The sequence below is a fragment of the Podarcis pityusensis genome, assembly GCF_964106645.2.
Source record: "Podarcis pityusensis genome assembly, chromosome: 16".
NCBI lineage: Eukaryota > Metazoa > Chordata > Lepidosauria > Squamata > Lacertidae > Podarcis > Podarcis pityusensis.
Window position 1 is genome coordinate 19,820,086 of NC_138041.1, and position 16,553 is coordinate 19,836,638.

Sequence of the window (16,553 nt, forward strand, 5' to 3'; positions counted from 1 at the left end):
CCAGGACGACTGGGAATATCACGGACGCAACCCCCTGCCGGCGACGCTTTGTGGTGTATCGCTGAGTTAGAAGGGTTGATAGAAGCCATGTGGATCGTGTAGCATAGCCAGCTGCTGCTGATGGCTGAGGGCCGCCTCCACCCGCTGCTGCTCCCGCTCCACCCACCTCTCCGTGTCTTGGCGCGCGACGTCGAGGCTGTGGCGCAGCCGGCGCTGCTCGTGCTCCATCCGCCGATCCGCGCGCAGGTTGGCATTATCCTGATGGTCCTGCAACGAGTGCCGATGCAGCTCTTGCGCGGCGAACAGGCGAGAGTCCTTGGCCTCCAAGTGGTCCCAGTGCTGCGCCACCAGCTGCAATTGCCGCTGGCGTATCGCTTCCTCCTGAGCGGGGTCGCTCCTCCAGGAGCTCAGCCTCCGGCGGAATTCCTGCTGCCGCGCCAGCTCCTGCTGCCGCTGCTCCTCTTCCTGCGCCAGGCTTTGCCGCTGCTGCAACGCCCGCTGCTGCTGCTGCTGCTGCTGCGACACCCGCCGCTGCTGCGACACCCGCCGCCGCTGCTCCAGCAGCCGCTGCTGCTCCCGCTCAAGCTCCAGCCGCTGCCACTCCCGCTCCGCTCGCTCCACTTGCCGCCACTCCCGCAGCCGCTCCTCTTCCTGTTCCCGCAGTTCCACAGCTTCCTCCTCCTCTGCTGATTCTCCTGTGATGTAACTGCGCAACTGGGTGATGTAATTGCCAACAAGGGTGATGAAATTGCCCATCGTTACATGCAAGAAGCACACAGTCTTCTCTTTGCAGAGTCGATTGTCCTAGTAGGTTTCCCTGCGCCTATCCATGGAGACTGATATCCAGCTATAGCCTTCCCCTGGCAGGTTGAGCTTCAAGGCCCACAGAGATGATAAGGATAACTAACATGACTCAACAATAGGCCCATTGATCACTGGGACTTTGCCCACCATGTGCCTGGGCTGGACTGCTTCAGGCTTCAGCGGCTCACAGGAACCTGTTGGTCCAGCTAGTTCAGCATGGCCAACGATGACCAGCAGCGGTTCTGAAGGGTTGCAGAAAGGGGACATTCCTAGTCTAGTACTTACTGGAGGTGATGAGGATTCAACCTGGGATCTTTAGCATCCAAAGCAGGTGCTCAAACCAATGGGTTATGGCCCTTTCGTGAATGACTGAATAGTCTTCAGAAAAAAAGGAGAGGGGAGAGTTATCTCTTCAGGGAAAACTTAAGAAATAGGAAAATTTATACAATGAATTCCTTTTCTCTGTGTGCCATAAGAAACCCCAAGACATCACAGCGGCCCTATGGCACCCCATAGCATAAATACCAAGAGACCAAAAAAAACCCAAACCACACTCTCCCAGTGCTGTTCTCTGGACTAGCTCATATAAGTAACAGGGCCCCCAAATCCCATCCCACGTAGTTGGTCCAGAAGAATATGGCAATCAACAATATTAAATAGCCACAGAAAGCTTGAGAAGGACCAAGATCAGCCCTGCTTGTCCCATTAATAGAGGCCATTCCCGGCAGGGTGACCAAGACCAACTTGGTCCCATGGCCTGGACTAAAGTCAGATTTAAATGGCTCTAGATATTCCATATCATCCAAAAATGCCTACAGTTGTCCCAACCTTCTCCACCACGTCTGCAATGCACTCAGAAGTTGGTAACAATGATTTTTTTCCGCTTTCTTGTTCTCTTTAAAATCAATGTCTGCTCACTGGCTCTCAGTCAAACCTACCTCACAGGGTTGTTTTGGGGATTGAATGAGGAGGTGGAAAGCCATGTGCACCACCTTGAGTTCCTTGGAGAAAAATGTGGGATATAAATGCAACAGTTCTTTATTTTTATTAGTATGAAGAGGAGGAGAAGGAAGAAAAATTAATAATATGAATAATAATCCAGACATTGGCATACATGCAAAGACAGCTGCCAGGAGGAGTTAATGCTCTAGCAAAGGGAAAGAAAACTACCATAGTTGATTGCTTCTTTATCAAATGTTGAGATGTTTGCAGTTCCGTGCATGTTATAATTCTGGGAGTAGATGGAAATAGCTCTATGCCCTCCAGGGAGAGAGAGCCTTCTCTACTACGGATCTGGGCTCCTCTCAGGTGAGAGATGGGAGGAGTAAGACATCGTCCAGAGTCCAGTACTGCTTCAGATATCAGGAATACATCTTATGAGTGTACACTTGTCTGTGAACCTTTGCCTGTGGGTTGTAATATTCTTGAATATGAGTGGTTCACGTATGAGTGGCAGACAGAGGTGACGTTTGAGGTAGCGAATGGCTGCAGTGGTTGTGTGAAATGGATGGTGAGCGAGACTGGATGAACGATTTTATGTTGTGTTGTTTGGAACTATATAATTATACTGCCTTGCACTTTTCTCCAATTTTGTTTTGTGTTATGGATTGGATATGGTATGTGTATTTTGCTATGTGAATCGCTTGACTTTTTAAAAAAAAACCTCATAGTGTGCATAAACCACTTTGAGGTCTTTCAGGCAGTAAAGCAGTCTATAAATGGAAGCAGCAATAAATCATATTAAACTCTTCTCTGCTCTCCATTTTAGCTAAAGCAAGTGTCTGTTGACATTGGTGAGGCTTCTGAACAAGAGAGAGAAGTAAACACAATGAAGCTTTGCCAGCCTCAAAGTGAGGATGGGGTGGGGAAGGAAAGAAGCAAGGAAGGAAGACAGGTAAGGAAGAGAGGGGTGGAAAACAAAAGCCAAGGCTTGCCAACATAGAAAGCATTTGTAGCACCACTGCCAAATCTAAGTTAAAACATTGCTTTAGAAAGCACAGACGCTCCTAAGTGGATTCTCGGGTTCCAAGAGGTCCTTTTAACACTCACGGAGGGGAAAAAGCATAACAAAAATATTATCCCACTGTGATTTTAATCAGATTACTTGTAGCCCCACTAGGCTTATAAACCGGGGTTTTTCCAAGGAGGGGCCCTACGACCAGGCACCCCTATTAATGCACCAGGAACTGGCACTGCCAAGCCTAGTAAAAGCTTCGCTGAGCGAGGCACAGCTGCAAGAAACCGCTAATAAAAAGCGTCTCGAGCCTCCTGCTTTACAAGCGCTGCTCCCATTTAAAGCACAGGCAAACACACACAGCATTTGGCTCCAGCTCAAACTTCCTAGCTCAGCTTGAGTTAAGGGTACAGGTGAGCAACTGGATGCCAAAAGATTTTTTAAAAAGAAAAAGAAAAAAAGACTTCCCCCCACTGCCGAAAAGAGATAGGAAGAGAGAAAGAAATTTCACCCTTGATTTTATTGATACGGAGGCCTGTCTGCTGAAAGCTAAGCTGAGCCACTCAAAAGCATCTTATTAATACAAAAATAAATAAATCTGTGAGCAGTGTTAGAAATTGATATATGAAAGCTAGGAGCTAAATGGCAGCTGAAACCTAGGTTATGGGCGCAACAAGAGAATGTCTAGTTGCACTTTTTTATAACAAGAAAACACAGCTGAAAATGAATGAACTGCAGCTAAAATATTATCTTCATTTTTCCCATGGTCTAGTCCTAGACCTGCCCACCTCCCTAATATTCTTAAGAGGGTCTCTTCTCCAGACTTCAGAGAGGAGCTGAAAGTGGGGGGCAGAAAAAGGTTCTCCATTCCTTCCACTCTTCAGTTTTAATCTCAAATCTTAGGTGCAGTACTATGCCTAGTGCTCATAAATTGCTCGCGCAAATGAAATTCCCTGTTGCAAAATGTGCCTACAACAATGGGAGTTTCAAACACTGTCAGTGCGTTATTTCCCAGGTTTCCACCGAATCTTACCAGTAGAATATCCAAGAGCTAAATACAAATATGCAAGAAATTTGTGTTATATAATCTCACATATATAGCTATTTTAGTGATTAACTGAATCCTAAAAGGGAACCAGAGCAAGCTTGAGTGGAGTGCCATTTAATGCTTTTATGCTTTCATGAGGAAGAGCTACAGCTGAGTGACAGAGCATCTCCTTCGCATGCAGGAGGTCCCAGGTTCAATCCTCAGCATCTGGGAGAGTCGCTGCCAGTCAGTGTAGACAATACTGAGCTAGATGGAACAATAACCTAACTTGGTATAAACCATTTAGACAGTCTAACCCAGTGGACAAATTCTCTGTGACCAAGTTGTATACAGTAGTTTCCTTCTGATCACTGAAAATGATTCATTGGGTCAAAACATTTCTGGTCCTTGACATATTTCATTATCATCTGCTGGTCATATTAGGACTTTGACCTGAGTAGACAAATCAATTTGTTGCCATAGTTTAGCAATTTTGTCAACATTCTAATCTTTTAACGTTAAAGTTAAATTAATTAAATTTAAATTTCCTTTTCCTATTTTATTTAGAAGGATCCAGGTCTTTTATTCTTACCCAACTTTCGAGTTCGCATTGCTCATGATGCCAGTCCACACTAACCAATGCAACTTCACTGACTCTCAAACTGCTCTGCCGCCCATAAGAATCACAGTAATGGTAATAATAGTAATAACAAACGCTAACAGAACAACAGCTGTGAAAAGCAGCACGGCATTCCATTTAACAGAAGAGGTCTTCCATCATTCAGCCAAAAAAAATAAAATCAAAAGCACCGGGAGGAAAATGAAAACGGTCTTTATTTTTTATGGCTTTGCTTTTTACTTGATCCCTTTAGAAGCTGACTAAAAGCTTTGGCCATCCATCTTGTTCCAAAAGCCTTGTAAAGCGCAGAGAACTCAGCTGCTCAGCTGCCTCCTAAATATCCTGGGACTGCTTCTCAAGAATGGCTTCAGAAGCCCACCATTTGCTTAATGTCAAGAAGAGAGCATAATAAAAGCAGATCCTAATATATATATATTTTAAGTGGGAGAAAAGAGTCAAGGCCAGTTTACTGCACCAAGCAATTGGCCTGGACAACTTTGGGGTACAATTTCAGTGTAAAATCTCCATCGCAGGAGTTACAACAGAGTGATTTGAAAGAAAGGAATGACCCGGCGCAACAAAACCCTTACACTATAAACTTCTACTGCCTGCTTAGAAGTCCCCAATGCGAACTGCTCAATCCTTTCCATTTCTTCTGCTCGGGAGTTTCTTTGCCGTGAAAGCATACCACTTTGAGTTAAAAATGGGTGAAAATCTTCCAATACAAAACCCAGATGATTTCCTGATCAGAAGAGGCTGTTAATGCAAGCCAGGGTGAGGGAGCTTTTTCAGCACTCCCTTGTTGGCAACCCTTCGGGGAAACATGACAGAGGTGGGGAGGGCCAGAAGCAAAAATGGCTGGAGCGGCAGATGGGACTTATACCTCTGTACAATGGGCTACATTTCAGCTGTGCAGAAGTCAGATGTTTCTATACTGCCCACATACACTGACCCCTTGATGAGCTTATAAAGTAGTCATCGATCCCAACCCAAATTCTTAAAAAATGTCCAAGTCAAGAAATACCTGTATACAATCTTTTTTTAAGCAATAAAGCAGCAAGGTTTGAGAACATTGTTGTATTGCAGAAACTTCTGACTAAGTACAGAGTAAGGCGGGGCGATATCTGGCTTTCAACAGCACAATAGATCACCAGCTAAACTTTGCAACATACCGATATATCACAATGTCTGAAATAAAGACGGAACTATGTAGAGGCGAGGTTCCGAACTTTTTGAAAAACTATGCATTGTAAAACTTATTTCCCACTCCTAAGTCTTCCAAGTATGTTTCCGAGCACAATCAAAGGGTTGGTGCTGACTTTTAAATCTCAGTATATCTGAAGGAGCATTTGCACCCCAATAACTTAGCCCAGACACTGAGGTCTTCTGCTGATTCCCTCACTGCGAGAAGCAAAGTTACAGGGAACCAGGCAGAGGGCCTTCTCGGTAGTGGTGCTCACCCTGTGGAACACCCTCCCATCAGATGTCATGGAGATAAAGAATTACACAACTTTCAGAAGACATCTGAAGGCAGCCCTGTATCAGGAGATTTTTATGCTTGATGGAAATCCAGCCAGATGGGCAGGGCATAAATAATAAAACTATTATTATTATTATTATTATTATTATTATTATTGACACACACAACCAGCCAGGTCTTTATTCATCCCTAGCAGAGACCCATCACTCCTAGGGGGTCAATATTGACCGCTTTGGGGAACCTGTTAAATGTTTTATGTCGATATTTTATCACTTTCTAAAGGGTGTTCCTGAAATTTCTTCTCTCTAGCCTCTCAATTCTTTTTGTATCTGGTTCACTTTGGTCTCAAAAGTTTTTCCCCCCACACAGCAGCCAATCGTGGGAGCTGCACGTAGCTCAGGAAGTGGTCATGAAGCAGTCAAGGTGTCAGTGGCTGGGAGATGGGGACTGTCAAAGTGTTAATTACTGCCAGAGTGCTCCAGCTTCCCTGCAAGACAGAGAGATGTGGCCGCTCTCTGTTCAGACATGATGGAGGACTAGATTTGAAATTGCAATAATAAATAAATAATACTACAGAGCATTATTACTACTCAGTTCGGCACAACCCACTGATCCCAATGGCGTTTACTTCCAAGTAGTACATTCAGAAAGGAAGCGAGAAGCACCAGCAAACCTGGCAAAGACTTACTTGGGCGCATCTCCCCAGTTCCGTCCTGCCGAGGAACTGAAATATTTTTAACGCCAGTTCATAAGGCAGCTGAACGTCAAAGAAGGGAACTTCGTTTATTTCATTCTGAAAAGCAGTCAGAAGAAGTGGGAGACAGGAGTTAAAAATAAAATGAAATTCCACATCCTAGAAGAAACAGGAAAGAGACACAAGTTGCTAGTCTGCTTTTTTGCATATACGAGCCCACAGACTTCCTTCTGATAAAGAATCTTATAAAGAATTGGCGTAGAATAGGAGCCCTTAACTTTTGGGGACCCAGGGGCTGTGGGCACAGGAAAGTACCTATTTTGCAGAAGGAAAGCTGGCAAGGCACAGAGCCCGCAACCATCCCAAACACAGCTACATGCATAGAGTTGTAACCAATGCTAATCAGAGCAGACTTATTGAAAATAGCTGGCCTAAGCTAGCCTCGACTAAGGCACACACCAAAACAAAATAGTCAAAAAAAAGCAGACAACAGCAACATCAACAACAAGCACTAATAAAAAATTGGGCAAATTCTCAAACAGTGCCAAAAAAACCTCATTAAAAAAAGAAAAAATTGGGGAAAAATTGGGAGTGGAAGGAAGCTCAGCAGCCACCAGAAGGGTGTCTAAGAGCATGCGGTGCCCCCAGATATACAAGCTGCCTTATACCATCTGTACCCAATGCCAGCCCTACTCAGAATGGACCCACTGATGTTAATGGACATGACGAAGGTCCATTCATTTCAGTGGTTCTACTCTAGTAGAACTAATTTGGATACAATCCTTTATGTCCCCCTAGCTCAACAGCTCTGCCTGGAAGCAGCTCTTTTCCACCCCCTGCTACCAATCCTTTTACTTGGGGATTGAACAAGGTTTGAAGCTGTCTTGTTCCAAACCTGGTAACCATCGTTTCTCAGTTCAGATGGAACCATAAACTATGGCTAACTGACAACTTTGGGGTTTAACGGCCTATGGCCTGAGCAGGCCTTTGGCTTAGCAGGCCTACTCAGGCCTACTCAGAGTAGAACCACTGAAATGAATGGACTTTCGTCATGTCCATTAACATCAGATGGTATAAGGCAGCTTGTATACCTGGGGGCACCGCATGCTCTTAGACACCCTTCTGGTGGCTGCTGAGCTTCCTTGACCCTCCCAATTTCCCCCCAGTTTTTTTCTGAGCAGGCCTGGTCGTCCTCTTATATACCTGCTGGGATTGACAAAGCTGCCTCTGCCTCTGATTGGTTATCATTTAACTCTCACGGGAAATAATTTGCATCACATGTCATGTGCATGGAAGTTGCCAAACCAATTAACCAACTAGAAGGATTACTGTTAATAGCACCAGTTTTCCTATACTGTAACTTGATATTGCTGAATATGGTAATACTAAGAAGACAGGAGGTTGTGTGTGTGTGAACAAAATTTGCTCAGCTCCGTATTTAGTGAGCATCCAGACAAGATCACTCTCCTGGCACAAAATTATCGTTCAGCTCCATACATGAAATGGAAAGACAAGTGTGCAGAGAAACAGGCTACCTCTCCTTTGGCCCTTAGACCTGATTCAAAAGGTAGCCCACGAAGGCAGAAGAAAATGACTACTCAAAATAGCTCATCTTATGCTGCCTCTACCAAACACAAATCCTGCCTCAGAGAAAGGCCGTTAGATGAAGCATCCTATTCCTTCAATTTGAGGGAAGAAATCCTTAAAGTAATGCACAATTATTTCTTCACCTTTACAGGCTGTTTTGAGTACGAAATAACCCATCATCAAAAAGCATATAGAGCACATTAAAAGAAAAAGATCCCCTTACAAAACTAGCTGTAGCTTTTATCAGGAATCCAAAAGACAAACATCGCCATCCGCTCCTTGGAGACACACATTTACACACCAGTGCGCTAATGGAGCTCTGGTTCACTAAATGGATTAATTTACTGCCATCAGAAATTTAATCTGTGCTTTTAAAACAAAAAAACAAAACAAAACAATGTAATTAACCAGAAGGGAGAGGAACAAGCTTCTTCTAACCTTTGTGTTAACTGAAAGTTTTTAAGATTAGCAAGCCAAACAGAGATGCAGGAAGAAGTTTTAAATTTCTTGTTGCATACTGTAGCAATGGACACTGTGCTGAAGGGCAGTATATAAGGGTTGCATCCAACAAAATAGTTGTCTGTTTGTGGCTCAACTTTTGAGTGCAATTGAACTTCCTGTCTCTACACACACACCCATCTCCAAATCTTCTCTGCAGGAATGGGGTGGGGGGGACTCACAAAACACGTTGGAGAGGTCCATTGCACTCATGTAAGTCATTTCACATGCACACTGGTTTAGTTGGAAAGAACCCTAAATCTTTAAGCAACATAAATCCAACCACCACACTGTACTTTACAACACTGTAAAGTCAGCCCAAGGCCAGCTGAGGGGCGGTTAGAAGCAGTGTAAGGGCTACTCCACTATTGGCAACAACACCCCTCGTGTCAATTGAAGTGTGCAGCCACACTATTCCACGGACTGGGCAGAGGATGGTGTGTACACAAATCCATGGGATTCTAAGCAGGGTTTCCTTGCAGACCTAAAACCACAACAGCCCTAGGGCTGGCATAGCATTCACTTGGAGTATTTACACTGGAGTCAATGGAAGGAAAATACTGTTTTTAAAACCCAAAAGCGGGGACAGCAGAAGAGCCACCTCTCCCACCTAGGGCCTCAACTTGCTGCAGAATTTCCCATTACCACAACCGCACAATTGTTCTCTTAAGCTAGGCTTGGAGAACCTACGACTCTCCAGGTGTTGTTGAACGACAACTCCCATCAGCCCTAGCAAGCATGGCCAATGGTCAGGGGTTATGGGAATTGTACTTATCTTATGCAGTGTACAGTGGTACCTCGGGTTACATACGCTTCAGGTTACATACGCTTCAGGTTACACACTTCGCTAACCCAGAAATAGTGCTTCAGGTTAAGAACTTTGCTTCAGGATAAGAACAGAAATCGGGCTCCGGCAGCGCGGTGGCAGCGGGAGGCCCCGTTAGCTAAAGTGGTGCTTCAGGTTAAGAACAGTTTCAGGTTAAGAACGGACCTCCGGAACAAATTAAGTACCGTATTTTTCACCCTATAGGGCGCACTTTTTCCCCTCCAAAAATGATGGGGAAATGTGTGTGCGTCCTATGGGGCGAATGCAGGCTTTCGCTGAAGCCTGGAGAGCGAGAGGGGTCGGTGCGCACCGACCCCTCTCGCTCTCCAGGCTTCAGGAAGCTATCCTCAAGCCTTGCAAGCCCGGCGGGAGGTGCCGCGGGCTCGGAAGGCTTGCGGGCAGCAGCCTGCAGCCCCAAAGCTCGGGGGACAGCGGGGAGGCGGAGCGCCGCCACCCCGCTATTCCCCGACCTGATCTGGAGGCTGGCGGGGGGGAGAAGCAAGCTTGCTTCTCCCTCCCCCCGCCAGCCCCACTAGCTCGGGGGATAGCGGGGAGGCGGAGCGCCGCCAACCCGCTATTCCCCGACCTGATCTGGAGGCTGGCGGGGGGGAGAAGCAAGCTTGCTTCTCCCCATCGCCAGCCCCACAAGCTTGGGGGACAGTGGGGCAAGCAGCTGCTCCACGGAGGCTAGAGAGGCTGTCCCTGAAGGCAGAAGAGGGAGACGGAGCGCTCCGTCTCCCTCTTCTAGCTTGGGGATGGCTGCGCAAACCTGGGGGGGAAATAAAAACTTTTCCCTTGATTTCCCCCCCAAAAAACAAGGTGCGTCCTATGGGCCGGTGCGTCCTATAGGGCGAAAAATACGGTACTTAACCCGAGGTACCACTGTACTGGTTTTTGTTTCTTCTTCCACCTCCAGTAAGAGAAAAGCCTCTACAGGCTAAGACAAGACTGTGCAGGGAAGGGACCTTTTGCATGCAATGCACATGCTCTACCACTGAGCTATGATGCTTCCCCACAAGACTCATAGACTCATAGAACTGTGAAGTTGGAAGGGACCCTGAGGATCATCTAGTCCAACCCCCTGCAATGCAGGAATCTCAGTACACAGACCCCATCCAAATTGAAACTATACCAGACCCTGCTTAGCTTTGCAAATGTGCTGGCAGTTTTATTGCTTCATCCCTCCCTCGAGGCTTCTATTTATCTAGACCATTGGTCTACCCATTGGCTCTTTCTAGGGCTGATGGAGTCCAAAACGTCTAGAGGGCACCACACTGGGGAAGGCTGCTCCATGTTGACAGGCAGCAGCAGGACAGAGACCTTCCCAGCATCATGTCCGAGGCCTCTTACATATTAGGTATGGGCTCTGTCACCCTGTTTTGGTGACTTATAGGAACAGAGGAAGCTACCTTATCCCATGTCAGACCACTGATTCCCCCCGCCCCCCAGCTCAGTAATGTCTACATCAGCAGCTGCTCCCCAGGATTTCAGAGAAGAAGTCTTTCCCAGCCTTACCTGGGGATGCTGGGAGCTTAACATAAGACTTTCTGCCTGAGAAACAGATGCTCTACCACCGATCTACAGCCATTCACCATACCAGGTTGGTACGTTGCATCCATCTAGGCCAGTATTGCCAATATTAGCTGGTATTACCAACAATGGCTGGCAGCCGCTCTCTAGGATATCAGACAGGGTGGGGGGCATTCTAAGATCTTCCTACAGATGCCCGGGGGGGTAGTTAGAAAGTGGTACTGTTAAAGTTGCAGGTTCAATCCCTGTATGGGACAGCTGCAAGGGGTTGGACTAGATCAGTGGTTCCCAACCTTTTTTTGGCCATGCCCCACCTAAGCATCTCTAAAAACCTGTGACATATAATTCTTATTATTCAAAAAGTGAACTATTCACCTGGAGGAAGCCTAAAGGGTCATTCACTGTTATTTAAACCCGTATTTTAACCCATATTTTAATTAACTGTTTTTTCTTTTTCTTTTACGTTTTATTGCAATTTTATTGGTGTTAGCTGCCCTAAGCCTGGTTCTGGCCGGGGAGGGCGGGGTATAAATAAAAAAAATATCATTATTATTATTTATTAATAACTCATTCTCAAATTGTCCCCCTTAAAAATAAAAGTGGCCCACGTTGGGAACCACAGGACTACATGGTCCTCAGGATCACTTCCAAACCCTATGATTCTATGACCCTATGCATGCAAAACCTTCTGGTTGTTCCCTCACTGCGAGAAACGAAGTTACAGGGAACCAGGCAGAGGGCCTTCTCGGTAGTGGCACCCACCCCGTGGAACGCCCTCCCACCAGATGTCAAAGAGATAAACAACTACCTGACATTTAGAAGACATCTGAAGGCAGTCCTGTTTAGGGAAGCTTTTAATATTTGATGAATTGTTGTATTTTAATATTTTGCTGGAAGCCGCCCAGAGTGGCTGGGGAAACCCAGCCAGATGGGCGGGATATAAATAATATATTGTTGTTGTTGTTGTTGTTGTTGTTGTTACTACTACTAACTGAAGCATAACGCTTCCCCCTGACCTGTAGCCACTAGTGGTAAAAAACCAAACAAACTCAATACTGCTCTTAATCCTACTCCTCGTTCCTTCCCGTACCAAGTCCAGGATGAGCTGCTCCAAAAGGTCCTCCTTTCCTGCTCCTCGAGCCTCGGCGGCAGCTCCCAAATCACAGTCCGGCGCGGTGGGGCTGCGGGGAGGCCTCCGAGGCGGGGGTGGGGGCGGCGGCGGGGGCGGGGGCGGCTGCTCCTCCTCCGGCTCCCACCGAGCGACGCCTCCGCAGCAGCCCCAGCCCCGCACGGGCTCCGGAGGCCCGCCATCCCCGCCGCGCTGCCTTTTCCGGCCGCCTCTGCCCGCCGGCCCTCTGGTGCTCTTCCTGCGGCCCTCCGGAGTCAGCTCGGCCCGCCAGCGGCGGCGGAAAAGCTCCAGCTCGGCCGCTCCGTCGTCCATAGCAACCCCAACAGAGATACCGGGCTCTGTCGGGGCTGACACCGGACCCGGCCGCTTCCGGTTTCTAGGTCCGCTGGCGACAGCAGCCCGGGCGGAAACTGAGGCTGCCGCTCCGGGGTTCCGCCGCGTCGTCGGGGAGCAGCGCGCTCGGCCAATCAGCGAAGGCAGCGCCGGCGGAGAGGGCGGGAGCAGCTCCGAGTTCCACGCAGAGCCGGTTCGGAGAGATTCCTCTGCAAACCGCGCTGTGTTGCGGCATCTTCTCCCCGCGCAGAAACGTATAGATAATAAAGCAGCAGCAGCAGCGATGTATTTCATGCCACTCCGGCAGCCGGCGCGCCGCTTCGAATTTCTTATTCGTGATTCTGCTTTACTTTGAATTGTTGCTTGTGCCATAAAGCGTTGCACTGCAATGCTATGCGTTGTTGTTGTTGCTGCCATTATAATGGGTATACCTTGCAAGTCAGGTGCGCCACACCTCTCATTTCTTATGATGACACTCTCCGCTTACCCGTCTCCTCGCAAATATCTGGATAACCAGTCTTATCCTTTCTTCTTGTGGGCATAACATCCCATGCCAGCCTTGGTTTGGTTTGGTTCCGTTTAGTTATTTAGTTATGAAGGCAGCCCTGTTTAGGGAAGTTTTTAATGTTTGATGTTTTATTCTGTTTTTAATCTGTTGGGAGCCGCCCAGAGTGGCTGGGGAAACCCAGCTGGATGGGCGGAGTATAAATATATTATTATTATTATTATTATTATTATTATTACCTCACAAAGTTTCGTTTTGTTATTTGGGTTACATTCACTGTTTTTTTTTTTCCTAGCCAGAACTCACTGGAACTGAGTTCCCACTCCTCTCAGGTGGACACCCTTGCCATTATAGGAGAACAAGGGAGGCATTCATGATGAGTTCCAGCACCTCATTTTCTAGAAAAATAACACTGGTTACATGGATAAAATTAAATAACAATATTCCCCACCCCCAAAAAATCATTATTATTATCATCTATTACCTTACTAAAAAGTAGGCCCACTGAAATTAATCAGACTAAGATAGCCATGCCCATTAACTTTGGTGGGGCTACTCTTGTTGTAATTGTTTAGTCGTTTAGTTGTGTCTGACTCTTCGTGACCCCATGGACCAAGGCGCGCCAGGCACTTCTGTCTTCCACTGCCTCCCGCAGAACCTAAATGGATATAATCCTATTAAGTCAATTGCTTTGAAGTGTGATGCATAATTGGTAAATACTATTATTGTTCCTAACTATACCAGAAAGAAATGGATGTCTCGTATACCCCAGGAAGTGTGGTTGCTGACCTTGAGCCAGACATCCTGGAGAGTGAAGTCAAATGGGCCTTAGAAAGCACTGCTAATAACAAGGCCAGTGGAAGTGATGATATCTAGGCCAGTGGAAGTGATGATACCTAGTTCATCACACATAGTTCATCAGTGGAAGTGATGAATTATTTAAAATTTTAAAAGATGATGCTGTTAAGGTGCTACACTCAATATGCCAGCAAATTTGGAAAACTCAGCAGTGGCCAGAGGATTGGAGAAGATCAGTCTACATCCAAATCCCAAAGAAGGGAAGTGCCAAAGAATGCTCCAACTACCGCATAATTGCACTCATTTCACACGCTAGCAAGGTTATGCTTAAAATTATACAATGCAGGCTTAAGCAGTATGTGGACCGAGAACTCCCAGAAGTGCAAGCTGGATTTAGAAGAGGCAGAGGAACCAGAGACCAAATTGCAAACATGCGCTGGATTATGGGGAAAGCTAGAGAGTTCCAGAAAGACATCTACTTCTGCTTCATTGACTATGCAAAAGCCTTTGACTGTGTCAACCACAGCAAACTATGGCAAGTTCTTAAAGAAATGGGAGTGCCTGATCACCTCATCTGTCTCCTGAGAAATCTCTATGTGGGACAAGAAGCTACAGTTAGAACTGGATATGGAACAACTGATTGGTTCAAAATTGGAAAAAGGAGTACGGCAAGGCTGTATATTGTCTCCCTGCTTATTTAACTTATATGCAGAATTCATCATGCGAAAGGCTGGGCTGGATGAATCCCAAGCCGGAATTAAGATCGCCGGAAGAAATATCAACAACCTCAGATATGCAGATGACACAACCTTGATGGCAGAAAGTGAGGAGGAATTAAAGAAGCTATTAATGAGGGTGAAAGAGGAGAGTGCAAAATATGGTCTGAAGCTCAACATCAAAAAAACTAAGATCATGGCCACGGGGCCCATCACCTTCTGGCAAATAGAAGGGGAAGAAATGGAGGCACTGAGAGATTTTACTTTCTTGGGCTCCATGATCACTGCAGATGGTGACAGCAGTCACGAAATTAAAAGACTCCTGCTTCTTGGGAGAAAGGCGATGGCAAACCTAGACAGCATCTTAAAAAGCAGAGACATCACCTTACCAACAAAGGTCCGTATAGATAAAGCCATGGTTTTCCCAGTAGTGATGTATGGAAGTGAGAGCTGGACCATAAAGAAGGCTGATCACCGAAGAATTGATGCTTTTGAATTATGGTGCTGGAGGAGACTCTTGAGAGTCCCATAGACTGCAAGAAGATCAAACCTATCCATTCTGAAGGAAATCAGCCCTGAGTGCTCACTGGAAGGACAGATTGTGAAGCTGAGGCTCCAATACTTTGGCCACCTCATGAGAAGAGAAGACTCCCTGGAAAAGACCCTGATGTTGGGAAAGATGGAGGGCACAAGGAAAAGGGGACGACGGAGGACGAGATGGTTGGATAGTGTCTTCGAAGCTACAAACATGAGTCTGACCAAACTGCGGGAGGCAGTGGAAGACAGAAGTGCCTGGCGTGCTCTGATCCATGGGTTCACGAAGAGTCGGTCACGACTAAACGACTAAACAGCAGCATTATTGTTCCTATCGGAGGATTTAACTGTGAGGCAGAGTTTTAATTGGTAAGACTGAGAAGTATTGTGAGAGCTATTGTGGCTCTTGGGTGCTACTGCTCCAGGGAATGAAATAAAACTTTACCGAAGGTAGCTTTTTATTCTTATCATGTGGTAACTTTTTCTTACCAAACTATACATTATTATTTACCGCTGATTATATTTATGGCCTATTGCAACTCAGCCTAATCTGGTGCAACTGACACAGCCATAAAAATGTTTATCTCATTTCCCTTTTCCTTCCTCTTCCTTTGTTATTTTCCTTGTTGGTAGTATACTCTGGAAACTCTACACTAAGGAACAGAATAGCATTATGCAATACGCACCCATTTTTTTCTGAGTTGAGTAGACAACACTATACACACAGGTTTCATTTCCTCTGGAGGAAAGAGACACCTGCAGTGTCTTTTACTATTTTCTTTCATTTTATGATTCAGAAAGAGCCTAAGTCAGACCATGGTCCCTCTAGCTCAGGATAGCAATGGCTGTACAGAGTGTCAAGCAGGGAATCTTTCCCAGCCCTGCCTGGAGATAATATGGATGAATCTGGGACCTTCTACTTGCAAGGAGAAGGCTCTACCACTGCAATTGTAGAGTTGGAAGGGACCCTGAGTGTCATCTAATCCAACCCCCTGCAATGCAGGAATCTCAACTGAAGCATCCATGACAAATGGCTGTCCAACCTCTGCTTAAGAACTTCCATATAGAATCTGACAACCATGTCTATGCTGCACACGCCATAACATATTTTATGAAAACGCTTGCTCCGAGTACAGATGGTGATGGGGAACCTCTAGCCCTCGAGATGTTGCTGGTCTTCTATTATCCCTGACTATGGGACACAGGTGGTGCTGTGGGTTAAACCACAGAGCCTAGGGTTTGCCAATCAGAAGGTCGGCGGTTCAAATCCCCGCGATGGGGTGAGCTGGAGTTCATCACTCTCTAGAGCAGGGGTCAGCAACCTTTTTCAACCTCAGACCATGTGGTGGGCCAGACTATATTTGGGGGGGGGGGGATGAATGAATTCCTATGCCCCACAAATAACCCAGAGATGCATTTTAAATAAAAGCAAGGACGGCGGTTCGAATCCCTTCAACGGTGTGAGCTCCCGTTGCTCAGTCCCTGCTCCTGCCAACCTAGCAGTTCGAAAGCACGTCAA

At 46.4% G+C, this 16,553-nt stretch overlaps 1 protein-coding gene and 1 long non-coding RNA gene across 4 annotated transcripts in view; one reads left to right on the forward strand and one right to left on the reverse strand.

The window, feature by feature from the left end:
• Nucleotides 1-12,548, reverse strand: part of FBXW8 (F-box and WD repeat domain containing 8) — a 64,002-nt gene extending 51,454 nt beyond the window's left edge. The window contains exons 1-2 of one of the 3 annotated variants that reach the window (XM_080986326.1): nucleotides 12,110-12,548; nucleotides 6,573-6,677 (exon numbers count right to left, since the gene is read on the reverse strand). In XM_080986326.1, the coding sequence (XP_080842452.1) occupies nucleotides 6,573-6,677; nucleotides 12,110-12,460 (456 nt within the window). In that variant the 5' untranslated portion in view covers nucleotides 12,461-12,548. The remainder of the gene's footprint in view (nucleotides 1-6,572; nucleotides 6,678-12,109) is intronic. The other 2 variants (XM_080986324.1, XM_080986325.1) reach the window with 2 other exon arrangements.
• On the forward strand, nucleotides 934-5,644 carry LOC308466021. The gene is made up of 3 exons (XR_013980598.1): nucleotides 934-1,135; nucleotides 2,573-2,698; nucleotides 4,353-5,644. It is a non-coding gene; the product is annotated as an uncharacterized lncRNA (long non-coding RNA).
• Nucleotides 12,549-16,553: the final 4,005 nt, after the last annotated feature.